The sequence below is a fragment of the Salvia hispanica genome, chromosome 3 (assembly GCF_029641045.1).
Source record: "Salvia hispanica isolate PSC_SH4W2 chromosome 3, Shi_PSC_v1, whole genome shotgun sequence".
NCBI classification, from domain to species: domain Eukaryota; kingdom Viridiplantae; phylum Streptophyta; class Magnoliopsida; order Lamiales; family Lamiaceae; genus Salvia; species Salvia hispanica.
The window spans coordinates 43,747,951-43,763,799 of NC_142694.1; the positions used below are offsets into that span (position 1 = coordinate 43,747,951).

General features: G+C 35.8%; 2 protein-coding genes across 2 annotated transcripts; both read left to right on the plus strand.

The window, feature by feature from the left end:
* The first annotated feature begins 3,832 nt into the window (after nucleotides 1-3,832).
* Nucleotides 3,833-9,642, plus strand: LOC125216233 (putative expansin-B2). The gene is made up of 4 exons (XM_048117893.2): nucleotides 3,833-8,585; nucleotides 8,770-8,885; nucleotides 9,018-9,208; nucleotides 9,282-9,642. The coding sequence occupies exons 1-4, from the start codon at nucleotides 8,435-8,437 to the stop codon at nucleotides 9,598-9,600; spliced, it is 777 nt and encodes a 258-aa protein (XP_047973850.2). The 5' UTR covers nucleotides 3,833-8,434; the 3' UTR covers nucleotides 9,601-9,642.
* A 3,233-nt stretch (nucleotides 9,643-12,875) lies between these two features.
* LOC125210115 (monocopper oxidase-like protein SKS1) lies at nucleotides 12,876-15,384 on the plus strand. The gene is made up of 8 exons (XM_048109693.2): nucleotides 12,876-13,013; nucleotides 13,232-13,341; nucleotides 13,425-13,695; nucleotides 13,755-13,878; nucleotides 13,950-14,313; nucleotides 14,384-14,755; nucleotides 14,845-15,101; nucleotides 15,284-15,384. The coding sequence occupies exons 1-8, from the start codon at nucleotides 12,876-12,878 to the stop codon at nucleotides 15,340-15,342; spliced, it is 1,695 nt and encodes a 564-aa protein (XP_047965650.2). The 3' UTR covers nucleotides 15,343-15,384.
* Nucleotides 15,385-15,849: the final 465 nt, after the last annotated feature.

Below are 15,849 nucleotides of genomic sequence, written 5' to 3' on the forward strand. Positions count from 1 at the left end.
CAATCCCTTCTCATTATTGAATGTAATGAATTAATAAAATATTTTCTTTGAGAACTCCGTTCCTCTATGTGATTAGATATTTTTCTTCTTTTGGCCGAATCGTGAACCATGATCATATGATATTTAGTGATTTTATGAAATTTATACAACTTTTTTTTTAATTGATCACAACCTCTCTATGCGTACAATTTATCAATATTTATTGCAAGTTTTAGCCATTGTTGTGTAAAATAAGAGAAAGGTAAAAAATTGGATAAAGTAGGAGAAAGAAAAAAAAAAAGAAAAAGTAAGAGGGGGGAGAAAAGGTGGATGTATGAGAGAATATTTTCTTTTTTGAAATGAGACTATTTTTCGTGGACATTCTAAAATGATAAAATTGAACTATTTTTCATGGACGGAATGAGTACTATGTATGGATAAAACATCATTCACAACTTCCAAATCCATTCCTAGATAAAAAAAAATAAGTATATAAAATATCATTCACAACATCCAAATCCTTTCCTAGATAAAAAAATATCTTCATAAACTGATGAATAATGATAATTATTGACGGATTTAATTTTTAAGAGTGATATAATGTATAGTGTATATTCATACAATTTGACAAAATTATAGTAGTAGTAAATTAACTAGAAATTGACCCTATCAATACAAGTACTAGCTTAATTACTCAAAGCACTTGATTATATAGTGAGATTGAACAAATAAATTATTTTATGATATAGTTGATTTAATTACGTGTGAAATGCACACATAACCCAACTTGTTCAGGATCTCCAATTTGTGTGACAATTATGATGAATGCCCCTGCCTTTGTAATAAACGCCATATTCATTTTGGAAAAGCTTTTGGTTATTTAGCAACACTTGACTGTGAAGATGAGTTGAGAAATTAAGGGCGGGCCGACATTAATATATACTACTACTACGTATAGAAGACATTTAATATATAGAAAATTGTTTGTCGGTGCAGTTTAGGGTTTCGATTTAGTTTGTGTTTGTCTTCGTGTAATTTCTTCGTTTTACTTTTATTTTAGTATTTACTTTATCTAAATTGTTAGAGCCCTTTCACAATTTAGGGGTTTGGCTGGTTTATGTTTGTCTTTCTTCTCATTAACTATGATTTTATGCTTATTTTAACTGTGATTTTATGCATATTTTATTCCACTCGATGAAGATTTTATAGTTTAGGACCTTGTTTAGTTTGTGCTTGCTTTTGTGTGAGTTCTTCTTTTTTGTTTTTAGTTTATGGTTATTTTATTAAATCGTTAGAGATCACTTTTACCGTTTAGGACTTCTGTTTGGTTTGTGTTTGTCTTCATGCCTTTTATTAACAGTGATTTTATGCTTATTTTATCTAAATAATTAGAGAGTGCTTTCACGGTTATGCAGTGTGCAATACCACTATGACTAATTTAGGATGGCAGTGAGGACCAACTTGGTGTCTAATACTTACTACTTAGCCATGACTGTGGAGAATGTGAATGGGGATGGTGATCGATCGAATCGAATCGACATATCAGCTCAAGGAACGAAATCATGGGAGTATATGCAATGTAATTGGGGCGAGACTTGGAAATTTGATCGGCCATCTGGAACCATTGGACCATTTTCAATTAGATTTATCGATCGTAGTTCAAGATCGGTTGTGACTTATAATTTCCGTTGTCCGTTGATCAATTCATCTCTAGCTTTTAGTTTTAGATAGTTAGGGTTATGTCAATTCTATTATATGATGATTATTGATTTGTATTGTTTGACGTCCTTAATTTGGACTATTTATCATAATATAAATGCAAGTTGCCTTTTTCCAGGAGTAAATGACATAGTATTAAATACTTCTACAAATCAACATTCAGTCGAAAATAACTACCTAAATGCATAGCATTTAACAAACTCACAGAATTAATTACCAAAATAAGATTACATTTTTATTGCGACCCACAATTTTTTAAACGCGTCCACTTTCAAAAGTTTTACTTCCAAATTAATGTTACCGGTATAATAATTATATTCATGCAATTTAATCCTTATAAAAATTGATAAATATATAAATCAAATAAGAATATTTTATAGTTTGTGTTAAAATGACAACCCCTCTTAAATTGACACCGTGACACCACTTATACAGTAATATTATAAACGCTACACAACAATATTACAAACACTACACAACAATCTATAGATTGCTGTATAGTGTGTCGGATATCTCTGGACAAGAAAAATTGCTGCATAAAGACCAACAAATTGCTGGCTGTCTTTTTTAGATTTTTTTTATTTTTTCCACGTGGCAGCTTATTATTCGTCCACATGTACAAATGATTGGTTAGGAATGGTGGTATGGTATTATTTTAAGGGGTGGTGGCACCCTAACATGCCCCATATTTTTTATTCTTAAAAATCAGCTCAAGACAATAAAACATTAAAACTCCAATTATTATATTAATTGATATTTTGACCTCAAAATTCTAGTTTCCAATTTGATTATGTTTACAACTTTTTAGTTGACGATGTTATCAATATTTATAATAAACAATTCTTCAATAAGATTATAGTACTAATTTCTAATCAATTATTCCCTTGGTGAAGAACTAATGGTTGCATGCTTTAATTACGCGTGTTTGTTAAATAGTTGATCGCCATGGTATATAATTTTAACAAGAGTATTAATTTAATCAATCATGTTGAAGATGGAAACAATGTTTTTGCAGGCCAAGCCCATGATTATTAATGGTCTAGCTAAATACTCCCTCCGTTCCACAAAAATAGTCCCACTTTGATCCGACACGAGTCTTAAGAAATGTAATGAAAAGTGAGTTGAAAAAGTTGGTGGGATGTGGGTCCTACTTTTAAAGTATTAGTTTTATAATAAAATATGAGTAGGAATGAGTTAGTGGAATATGGGGTCCACTACCAAAAATGGTAAAAATGAAATGGGACAAACTTTGTGGGACGGACGGAAATGGAAAAATGGGACAATCTTTGTGGGACAGAGAGAGTAATTAATTTGGCATCCCTCCATAAAAGCACAACTTAGTGCCTGTACGGTTAATCATATAAAATAAGAATAAAGGTCAAAATTGGTCATGAACATATGCCCATTTTATCATTTTGGTACTAAACTTTATCTTTTGGATTTTTTTTCATGAACATATGTAAATTTGATCATTTTGGCCCCCCGTCAACATTTCCGTTAATATTTAATGGTCAACCATTTTAATCACAATTTTGACCAACTTAAGCAATTTTTAATTAATTAATAACTCTTAATCATAACTTTAATTATTTTAAGGATTTATCATTTAAAATAAAATATAAGAGTTTTAAAAAAGAAAATAAAGAGGAGGTCTGCAGACATTTTTGAAAAAAACGAGATTCACTCTAGCCCTCTCTCACTTCGACGGCGCCGGCGAGCGGCGGCTAGTTTCTCAGAAGATGGAGAAGGAGAATGTAACACCCCAAGTTTTTGACATCTTTTAAGATCTTATAGGAGAGACGCCGAATGGCTGGACAAATTTTTTTTACAGATAATCGTTAAGACGGTCAAAGGAGAATTGGACATTTAAGATTGATCAAGAGCTCAAGTATTTTCGCGTTTATTTCCAATTACGCGATCAAAGTGAGGAATTCTTCGATCGAACTAGACGATTAAAGGAGCGTTGGATGTTTACGACCGATCAAGAGAATTTTCGAATTTCATTTAGTACAAAGGGATTCGAATCCAAATAAACAATCAAGTCCACAATGATATACAAGTATTGGGCTATGTCTATTTTCTCCTGAGCCCAAATCCTTTTAATACTCGGCCCAAGAGTTGAAGATTTGCCACATCCCCAAGGTCTCCAACCGATTGTCACCTCTTTAGCTAACAACACTCCTATGCCTACATGATAAATCCAAATTCAGTTAAGAAAAAAAGCAAGTGAGGAGTTATCGAAGATGAGTACACATTCACAAAATGTCAAAAAAATTAATTAACAAAGAGCCAAAGCAAAAGCTGGCTGTCCTTATCAAAATCTTGACCAAATCCCAACAGAATGCACATCAATATATATACACCCTCTCCAATCAGCCTCACTGCCACACTATGACCACACACATTGTCGAGAGTTAGAGAAGGAGCAAGGAGAGTGAAGGGAGTGGCAGTGAGCCTAGAAGTATCTCAACAAACAAGAGGAATCCACAAGCAAGGTAATCAAAATACTCCCCTCTGCATCATATTAGAACCTCATGCTCAAGAACTTAGAGCTTTAGGATTTCCACATCACACAATTTAGTACAAGAAATATCATAAGCTGCTGCCTAAGGAAGATCAAAGCTTTAGCACCCCATAGTCAAGAACTTCTTTACCACAAAGCTACTGCCAGAAATGAACTCAACATAATGAACTAGATAATGGGAGTTAGAAAGCTTAGCTTAGTGCGATCGAATGACAACGGAGCTCCGGAGAACTGGCTGTAGGGGTGGCGCTGCTGGAGCAGCTGCGCGAGGCAGCGGCGGCTGGCGTCGGCGCCGCCGAGTAAAGATCGCTGCCTTCCGGAGAGCTTGATGGAGAAAGAGCTCGACGGCGAGAGAAAACTCGGCGGAGAGCTCGGCGCAGAGCAGCGGCGAACGGCGAGGTGGAGCCGTCGCGACGGAGGCGATGCCTCCTCTCCACCACTGATTCGCCGGGAAGGAAGAGCGCTCGCCGGAGGGCAGAGGAAGCGGGGGCGTGAGCCTCCGGTAAGTGTCGTGGCTGCTCACGGAGGAGGCGGACGACAAGGGACGGCGGCGAGAGGAGCTGCCGCTCCCGTAGCGAAGTGAAGGACGGCGTGGGAGCCAGCGCTGACGGAACTCCGAAATTCCCATCGAGGTAGCGGCGCCGGAGAGGTCGTGAGGAAGGGGATGGAGGCTCAGCTCCTCATTCTCAATTTAGGGAAATAAATTTTAGGGATTGAATTTGTGGGGGGAAAGGAGACGGCGAGGAGGCACTGCGACTCCGGCGATGGTGTCGCTGAGCTCGACGGAAATCGTGAGCACAGAGCTGACGGGCTGCCGCTGGAAAATTCAGCCCAGAGAGAGAGGGAGAGTGCTGGACGGAGATGGGCGGTTGACGGCGATTTCGCCGAGGAGGAGAAGCGCCGCCGGAGGAGGCGGCGGAGGACGGCGACCGCGGTGCCGGTGGCATCGATTTGGAGTAGGATTTGCAGAGCTAGGGCAAGAGAAATTTGGGGTGAGAAAAGGGAATTATGAATCATTTTTACTAAGTGAGAAAAACAGGGCCATGTTTGGGCTGATTCACTTTGGTTTGATAACCGGGCCATAGGAGTAGTAGGAGATTAATTTATTGGACTCCCTATCTTGGACAAGAATTGATTTTATTTAACGAAGCTGGGCCTCTTAAGAAGTAAATTGAGGAATTTACATTGGGCCGGAAATGGTGTATGTTTGGGCCGAGAATTATTTATGTTGAATTGGAATTAATTTAATGGTTTGAGTTGAAGCCTGAAAAGTCGATGAATAAATTCCGAATAATTTATTTAGATTCCGGGAAAATAAAGTAGTAAAGTGGGAGACGCGAAAGCCGACCGGCGTCGCCCCGCGACGCCTTGGGCGGCCACTAAGGAAATTGGAGGAAAGAGAGACGACGTTCTCGAGCCACGTAAATAATTAAGTTTAATAAAGAAGTGCCATTAATTAAATTTCCCAATTTAATTAATATGCAAGTTCTAGAATTTTCCAAGTAGTAAGCAAAGAATAAAAGAAATTAATTAGGGCATGCATTCCTATAAGTATGAGATTTTGTCTCGAGTCTAATTAGTATGTTGTTATGTTATGTTTTTCACAAAGGACTATCTCCGCAAGTTATTCATCGATTTTGTCTCGAAATTTAATGTTTTTCAGTACGAATGCTTTCAGTTATTTTAGTTATCAGTATGTTTTGTCTTGCCAAGTTTTATTTTGAACTTTGCCTATCTGTTTGTCTAGCAAGGGCGACGTCCCTACTAGACCAGGAGTTCGTGAATTTCGGTTCACCAGGAATTAGTGAATGCGGGTTTGTAAGTGGGGTGAGCCTATACATACCCAGTTCACACAGTTTCAGATATGACATTAGTTCCAGGAAAAATAGACTACAGTCACAGTTTTTATATAGAAATGCTTTTAGTGTCCTCGGGCCTTTTAAGATAAAACCCCGAGCTCACTCAGTAGTGGCTTGACAAAACCAGTATCCTTTTCAGTAAAATATATTTCGGCACGTGTCCACTGAGTACACCAAGTACTCAGCCCTGCATATGTTTTAAAAATGTGCAGGTTGAGTAGTGATGACGGCGGGCGGTGTTGAGCACAGACAAATGAAGATCCTTCGATAGAATAGTACTTGGATGCGTCGTGTCTCCATACACGATGTCATCTGCTCTTGACTCTTCCGCTGCAATGTAAAAGTCGAGTTTACACTCCTTGTATTATGCACTCTGATTTATACATATAATCCAAGTTATTTCAGTTCATGTTCAGTCGTGCCACAGTTTCCCCCTTTCTTCCCCGCTTCTTTCATCCTCCCCTAGTCGCGATCAACCGGGCTTTCTATCCTTAGAAAGTGCGGTCGTGACAGAGAAGGGGGAGGGGAAGGGGAAGAACACCTGCCTCTCTAAATCGGAGGTGGTGGTCGCGGGCCCATACATTACGTCTTGGAAGCCATGGAATTTCAGTCGGAGGTGGTGGTCGCGGTAGATTTTGAGAGGCAGGTGGTAGAATTTGAGTCGGAGATGGTGGTTGCAGTCGATTCTCAGTAAGAGACGGTGCTTGAGGTCGATCAGTCGGATTTGATTTTGAGAGGCAGGTGCTGAGCTTTTTTTTTGATAGAATGGGCTTTATCTAGGATTGATTTAGTCGGAGGGGGTAAGGCTAGATGAATAGTCTAATAAAAATAGTTATATTGCATTATTTATACAGGCTTATGTGCGGGCCTCTTACGAGTTGCGGGCCGTGATTTTTTCAACCGAACACCAATTTAAATCGTCTTTGACACTTAATACTGATTAATAGTGCATACAGAACAGGCACTTAACGTAGGGATTAATCTTTCACGACCGAGTTAATTTCCTCAATAGGTGTCCAAGTGTATTCTCTGACTATAGAGATCTTTGGAGAATCGCAAGATCTCAATTTTCATATCCTTATCATCATGGGCAGACCCAAATGGAGGTGACTAAGGGCTAAAGCCCTTAATGAATTTATTTTTTAAATATTTTTCTATTAATTTTTTGTGAAAGTCATTGATATTTAATGCAAATTATTGTATAACAGCTCTTACAAGATGAAACTTGTCCAAAAATATACATTGATATAAAAATTAGAAATCTCAGCCTCAATCGATATATATTTCTGCGTCCACCTCTGCTTATCATCCTACTTCCACTTTTTACTTGCTCAATCTGCGATAAATATACAATAATACACTCCAATTAACATGAAAGATTACACAATTACCATCCTATGTCTTTTCCTTTCTTCCCACAACTTTCAAGCAACTATAGCATGCATTATTACGGTTGAATTCTCACTTCATATATCCAATAATTAATCTCCCTCCAAATTCTCGATGTAAGTTGCATTGTGTATCCAAAGATGATGATTTAGGAAATCATAGCTTAGTTCTTAAGTTCAATTTTCTTATATAATTTCCGTTAGAGTTTTTTATCCCTTTTTTTAGGTTTCTTGATACATTTTTAATGATTGCATTTTTTAAATCTTTCTACTAGTAATTTTTAAAAAAATAATGGAAATTTTGATTAAATAATCTTCAGTTTCAAAGGTTTCACATCCAAATTAATGTTGCCGGTGTTGTAATGATATTCATAACTTTTTACCGATTAAATATTTTATCTTTTCTATTTATTGTTGTATTTATATAATTTGCATTCAAAAGCTTTTCTTCCACATAATTTTATTTTATTTTTATCAGATTCCTTAAATTTTATTATGAATTTAATCCTTATAACAATTGAAATCACATAGATCACCTAAGAATATAAATATTCTTAAAAATTAGCTCAGATTATAAATAATAAAATTTTTAATTTTTATATAACGTGATATTTTGACCTCAAATTCCAGTTTCCGATTCATTATGTTTTACAACTTTTTGGTTGACAATGTTATCAATATTTTTAATAAATAATTCTTCAATACACGAGACTGTTCTACTTGGTTAAATACTTGATCGCTATAATCTTCCATTTCCTAAACCGTCAACAAATCATAATGATTTATGTTCGTAGATTCTCCTTTTGCCAATCCTCATTTACAATAATCAAAATTTTAATTAATTTTATTAACCAAATGTATTAATAGGGTTACAACTCATAAATCTAGTATTTCTCCCTTGACTATAAAAAAGGTGCATGGATTATTTGAGATAAACACACATCCAATACAGCAAATCAACAATCATGTTGACTAATCTTTTCTCTATTTTAGTTACTTTGTTAATCTTGAATTACACATGCTTTTGCATAGAATCAGTAAATGTTACTACAGAAAATGACTCCTTCTACAACGGTGTTGCCACGTGGTATGGCCCTCCCGACGGAGCCGGAAGTGGTAATCCAACATCTTTAACTCTACTACTCCATCCGTCCCATTTAAAGTGATCGATTTCTTTTTTGCACGAAATTTACTGCCTTTTAGATCGAGGCATTGAGCTATTGATTTTTTTAATAAGAAATATTAGGACAAAGATTGTTATATTGTTATTTATTTGACTAATTGTTTACTATTTCATAAGATGGGGGAGCTTGTGGCTTGGGATATGATATAGAAAATGATCCCTACTATGGTTTTGTTTCTGCGGGAAATAACAACTTATATCAATCCGGAGCCGGCTGTGGAGCTTGTTATGAGGTAATATATCCTATCAGAAAAGAAATATAAAAAATAAAACCTAAGTCTAGCTATATTTATTTCCATAGTAACATACATTAAAAAATAATTAGTTGAAATGCAATAACCTTATTTATATATATGTATTTGTAGGTGAAGTGCTTATATAACAATGAATGTTCAAAAAATGCAATTAAAGTAACAATTACAGACGAGTGTCCCGGTTCATGCAATGACGATGGCATTCACTTTGATTTAAGTGGAAAAGCTTTCGGAGCTTTGGCATATTCTGGCCAAGAATACAACTTGAGGAATGCCGGCAAGATCAGTATTCAGTATAGAAGGTACACTTTCATTAATGAGACAAAGCGTAGCTCCCGTAGAATCTAACAATCTCCGCTTTGTTATTGTGATCAGGGTAAATTGCAATTACAATTCAAACGTAAAATTCAAAATTGTTGCGGGCTCAAATCAATACTATCTAGCCTTTGTGGTGGAGGCTTTGAATGGATATGGTGATATTGCTCACATTGAACTGCAACCTTCAACCTCAGATTGGGTGTCAATGCAAAGATCTTGGGGAGTCACGTGGAAAGCTGATTTGAAAGATTGGCAAAAAGGTCCTTTCTCTGTAAGGATCACTGGACCTGAAAGCAGTGCATCGATTACTGCATACAATGTCATTCCTTATGATTGGAAAATTGGACAATTCTATTACTCCAATGTTAACTTTTGATCACACTAATATTTGAATAATTAGTATCTACATTGCTCTTTAGTTGAGGTCTGGAAAATGTCAACCTCTTTTTATTGCTGAATGTGACGAATTAATAAATTATTTTTGTGAGAATCCTATTCCTATATATAAATATAAAATTTTCTTTATCATTAAATTATGAAATGTATTAATAAAATCAGAATTTGTAATAGAATTAAGCAGATTATAAATAACTTAGTAACAATTCAGTACAGTATATGAAGGACACAAAAGTCTTTTTACACATTAACTTGAATTCTATCCATTTTCATATCTTACTCTACCAATCACAATACTTGTTACATTATCTAGGCTTAACCATGATAATCTATCCAGCTTGGAGTTATCTTATCATATCTACCAAACAGGCACTTAGAGGATATCCTATCATTTGCTTCGAAAATTATTGATACAAATACAACTGCCAAAGGTTGGAAATAAAACTGATAAATTGGAAAGAAAGATGGTAAAATTCTTAATTAACAATGAGATAGATTCAATCACAAACCCAAAAATCCAACCATATTTGACTCCAAATAAACTAATTTACTAGTACTCCACTAACTTCATTATGTAAAAAATCTTGTGTACAGTATTTATTTAGTCTGTTACCATTATTAATCCACTAAAAAAAAAAATATTTTTTGGGACACAAAATTTGAGATCCAATTATTTACGTTAAAAATTTTAAAAGAAAACGTTTTTAAATAAAGAACAAATTAATTTAATCTTTTATTTTTTAAGGATACTTCCATTTACCTTCTAATTTTAGTCGAGACATTAATAATAAGGACTCTTTTAAAGTGTTTATGATATATTTAGAAACACATATTATCATCCTTAATTGCATTAAAAAATGTCCTCGATAATTTTTTTTGGTTGTAATAATTTCTCAAGTTCACGTATATCCAGCATTATTAGTTCACACATTGGTTCAGACGTTCAGTAACATAAACTCACAGTTTTTGTTCTTTCATTTTTCAATTTTATTTACTCTAATAAATAAAATTACTATTTCCAAAGTTAATTTAACTCATTTGCTACGTAAGTCAAATATTTAGTTCAATCCTCACATACTATGTTTTGCTTTTGCTTTTGAGTTTTTGGATAATTCTAATTCTACTTTAATTAATTTCATTCATAGGCCTTTATTAAAGTAATTAAAGCAATTTAATTATTTATTTTTGTGACAGAATAAGAATTCGATTTTTAGAAATAGAACGTTATTGATTTAATCAATCATGTTGAAGGTGACAACATTTATGCAGGCCAAGCCCCTGAATTATTTATGAGCCAGCCCAATAATTAATTAGGCATTTCCTTCATACAAGCCCATCTTAACGTAGTGATTCATCTTATTTGCTTTTTATTTATGGTCAACCCAACGTAGAGGAGACTGTTCTCTACGTCATTTTCTCTCATATTTTATGTTCTATTTATTTTAATTATTTAATACTATAATTTTTAAAAATGAGTTCAAAATAGAAATATGATACTATATGTTACGTGACAGGGGGAGAGGGAGTACTAATAAAATTTGAACATTTTCACAGTTGTACCTAAATGTTGCTAACCATTAACTACATTAAACCATTTTCAGAGCCTAACATTTTTAATCACCAATTCCAAACCAACAATGATACCATAGTATTTATTTTTTACTATTTCTCTATTTCTGTAGTGATCATGTGCCTATAATCGTTTAATATGACATAATTGTTAATAACGTAACATAGCTAGTATTTTTTCCTATGCAATTTTACAAAACTTCAAACATGACATTTCGGTATGCATCATTTATAGGTCTTAATTAGTTTGAATCCAACAAAAAATGTGTGCATTTTGTTCTATTATATATTAATTTTATATTGATCGCATTTCAGCCAAAAGGTGCTTATTGTTTCATCAAATACTTAATTAGTGGAGTAGTTGGTTTAGTCACAATCATGATGATTTTATTCGTAATTATTCAATATGAAATAATTGGAAATATAAATAACATATGAATAACTACTAATCATCTTTTAGCATTTTTACTCAATACCTTGAACTGAAAATGCATTTACCACAAAATGATTCCAACACTGTTTTACGTTTATATTGACTTATACCAAACATTTTATTCTAGTCTTTCCTTATTTTATGGCATTTTCTTAATTGGATAAATATGATATTTGATCCAAAAATCCGATACTATTCACAAAAGTCAAAGCTGAAAAACATATTATGACATTTTCTTAATACTACATGTATTAATTTGTTGAAATATTGATGCTATTGTATCGGATTAAATATCGTTACCCGATACTAATAGAGTAATAGTGGACTATATTAATCCAATTTCCAATTTTATATGTTTATCACAAATATTCTGTTTGATATAAATTCAACAATCAACACAAAAATATTAGTGAATCCATGAAAACATTTTATCAATTTTAATCTGGTTAGAAAATAAGAAAATTTATACTGTCTCAACACTATAAAAAAGGTGGTGCTTATATGGAATATATATATTAAATCTCAATGCACAATTATAGCAAAACAACATCATGTTTACTAATCGCAACCATAATATTTTCTCTATTTTAATTACTTCATTAATCTTAAATTACTCCTGCTTTAGCGTCGCTACAAAATCAATCAATACTACAACGCGTAACTCCTTCTCGGAAGCTGTCGCTACATGGTATGGCCCACCAACCGGAGCGGGAAGCGGTAATGCAACATGTTTTCAACTCCGTTTCAATTCCTTTCGTTCTACTGAATATGATCCATTTTTCTTTTTTTTAATCTGTCCCAACTAAAATGATTTATAGTGTTTCTTTATTTATTACAGTGTTACTTATTAATTTCACAGGCCTTTATTAGAGCAATTAACAAAAAGAAAGTGAAATCTTATATTCTAGAATCTAGACATATATAGATCAGTTTGAAGGGTAGTTTGTTGCTTTTGTCCTATTTTTTGACCTTTTCTTATTTGTCTCGTTTTCTTGGCTATTGCTTCTGAATTAGTCTTTTGCTTTAGAATAACTGCTGAATCACTAAACATGACAAAAAGACAGCTTAGGCTTGTTCATAACAACCTTGTTAACTCAGAAGAGGATGAATGAACATCGGTCTTTCCGAATTCATACAAATCAACTCTTTTACTCTATCATTTGATGTTCGTCTTCAAACAAGGCCTGCTTCTCTTGTACTGCCACTATATAACATGATCATAGACGTAAACTGACTAGTTCTCAAGTGCTTCAATGGCTTTGTTCGAGCAGCCAAGAATCGCACTTCTCTCTCTCGTGCTCTTATCTCTTATCTCTTGTATGAACTGCTTAGACATCTACTATGAATGGATTGTCACCGGAGATTTTTATTCCACAACCAGCAATCTCACGGTAAGTTTATACTCCCTCCGTCCCATTCTAAGTGACACATTTTACGTTTTCATTTTTTGGATGTCTCACTCTAAATGACACATTTATAAATACAGAAACATCACTCTCTACTTTACACACAAAACAACACTACATAAAATCTCGTGTCAAATTAGAAATTTCTCTCAGACCACTCTTGTGTGTCGCTATACTTGTATCAATGTATGTATGTTTTTCAGGTTATCAAGATCAACGGAATGTTCCCCGGGCCTCTCATAAATGCGACAACTAACGACGTTGTTCATGTCAATGTGTTCAACGATTTGGACGAGCCCTTGCTCTTTACATGGTACAATCAACTGGTTCAAGAATGCTAGTAGTATTTTTTTTTTTTTGGATATTTTTTTAATTCTGTTTTTTGATCTTCTCAAGGAATGGAATACAACAGAGGCTGAACTCATGGCAAGACGGAGTGTCGGGCACGAACTGCCCGATCGAGCCTGGGACGAACTGGACTTACGTTTTTCAGGCAAAGGATCAGATCGGCTCCTATACTTACTTCCCGTCTATAAACTTCCAGAAGTCCAGTGGAGGATACGGCCCAATTCGAGTCAACAACCGCGATGTCATTCTCGTGCCTTTCCTTAAACCAGAAGCCGAGTTTGACCTCCTCGTTGGCGACTGGATGGACGACTACTACAAGGTATTAACAATCTGCGACAGCCATTTTTGTCGAATGATCCTTAATTTTCTTGATGGCAGAATACTCGGATAACGATACAAGAAAACTCGAACCGAACGTACCCAAATGCCATGTTGATGAATGGGAAGGGGCCTTATGGAAGCCTTGATTCCACATTATACGAGTCTTTCAACGTCACAAAAGGTGAAAATGAGTTGTGGCATTCTTGCAACTTTTGTCTCGAGAGTTCTTGATCTTGGATCGTGTTCGTGCAGGGAAGACCTACCGGTTTAGGATCTCGAACGTCGGGACTCAGTTCAGCTTCAACTTGAGGTTTCAGAAGCATCCAATGGTGCTTGTGGAGACGGAAGGCTCCTACACGAACCAGATCACGCTAGATTCTCTGGACGTGCACGTTGGCCAGTCGTACTCGGTTCTCGTCACCGCTGATCAAGACGAGGCCGACTACTACGTGGTGGCCACCCCGAAATTTTGTGAATTTGATCCATCCAATAGCTCCCTTGTTGCCAAAGGGATACTTCATTACCTGAACTCTTCATCCCCTGTCCAAGGCCCTGTTCCCGACGGTCCTGGTGCGTTCGACGTTGACTTTTCGATGAATCAAGCTAAATCCATAAGGTAAGCAATAATCACATTGTTCTCAAGAATTGAGTTGATTTCAACTTATGTTGTGTTTTTGCATGGGAAGATGGAATTTGACTGCGGGTGCTGCGAGGCCTAATCCACAGGGCACGTTCAACGTGTCGAACGTAACGCTGTCTCAGACGTTCATCCTGCACGGGTCGAGAGCTTTGATCAATGAAGTCCAGAGCTATGTTGTGAACAATGTGTCTTATCTTACTCCCACTACTCCCCTGAAGCTTGCTGATCACTTCAGAAATGGCTCGGGTGTATACCAGCTCGACGAGTTCCCTACTCAGTCGGTCAATGGTGTCGCGGTCTACGGGGTCTCAGTCGTGACAGGGGTGCATAAGGGGTGGCTCGAGATCGTGTTCAAGAATGATCTTGTTGATGAGATTGATTCTTGGCATCTAGATGGCTTTGGATTTTTTGTTGTAGGGTGAGGCCTTTTTAACTAACATACAATTTAGTGATACTTAATTTTTACTAGTTTTTGTTTTGATGGATTTATTGAGACTATGATTGTAGATTTGGCTTGGGGGAATGGACGGTGGATTCGCGTGACACGTATAATTTATACGATCCGGTGGTTCGTTCGACCGTGCAAGTGTATCCGAGTGGATGGACGGCTGTGTACGTATTTCTTGACAATCCCGGGATGTGGAACTTGAGATCCCAGAATTTGGTGCATTGGTACATGGGGCAAGAGATCTATATTAGGGTTCACAACGACGACCCGAACCCGGCCAAGGAGCGCCCACCTCCTCAAAACCTCCTCTTGTGCGGTGAGCGCTCTAACCTCGACTAACATTAATTATTAATAAGAGCTATGATAATTAGTCTGATGTTCGGGTTTAGGCCTATGTCTGGCCCAAAAATAGCCTGGACCGACATTTGTCGATAGAATTTGGGCCCAATGGGCTCAGGCTGAAGCCGAATAGTTTCATATATTGTTGCATTGTTACAGGAGTGGTGGATGGTGATGATGCTTTAGCACCTGCGCCGGCTCCACAAACCGGGTGGTGAGGGAGATCCAAACGGGTGACTAAGTGCAAGCCGAGTTATCAATTAAGGGTTAATTATGCAAACCAAATATTTGATTAAATTGAATTCTTTCATTAGTCGTCTTATCATTTAAATCAAACGTTTTTCAATCGTAATATTTTTTGTACCAAATAATCGCGTTACAACTTTCTTTAGCTTTCGAATTCATACACCCCACCTTATGTAGCCGAAGACTGAAGTGATTCGAACTTTCACCTTTGATTAGTTCAATTCGAACTTTGGCCTATTAATTAGAGGAAGAATATCTTACAATAAGCTGAAGTGATTCTCACTATGATCTATCAATGACAATGAGGAAGTATTTCTTATGATCAATCGGGCATAGTTCATGGTTTGTAAACTACTAATTAATAATGTGTTGTTTGAATCTCTTTTGCAATCTGTAAAAGAATAAAAAAAAAAATACAAGTAAATACTCTAATCAATACTCTATGCAAAACCACTACATCAAATGTAAAACAATACACA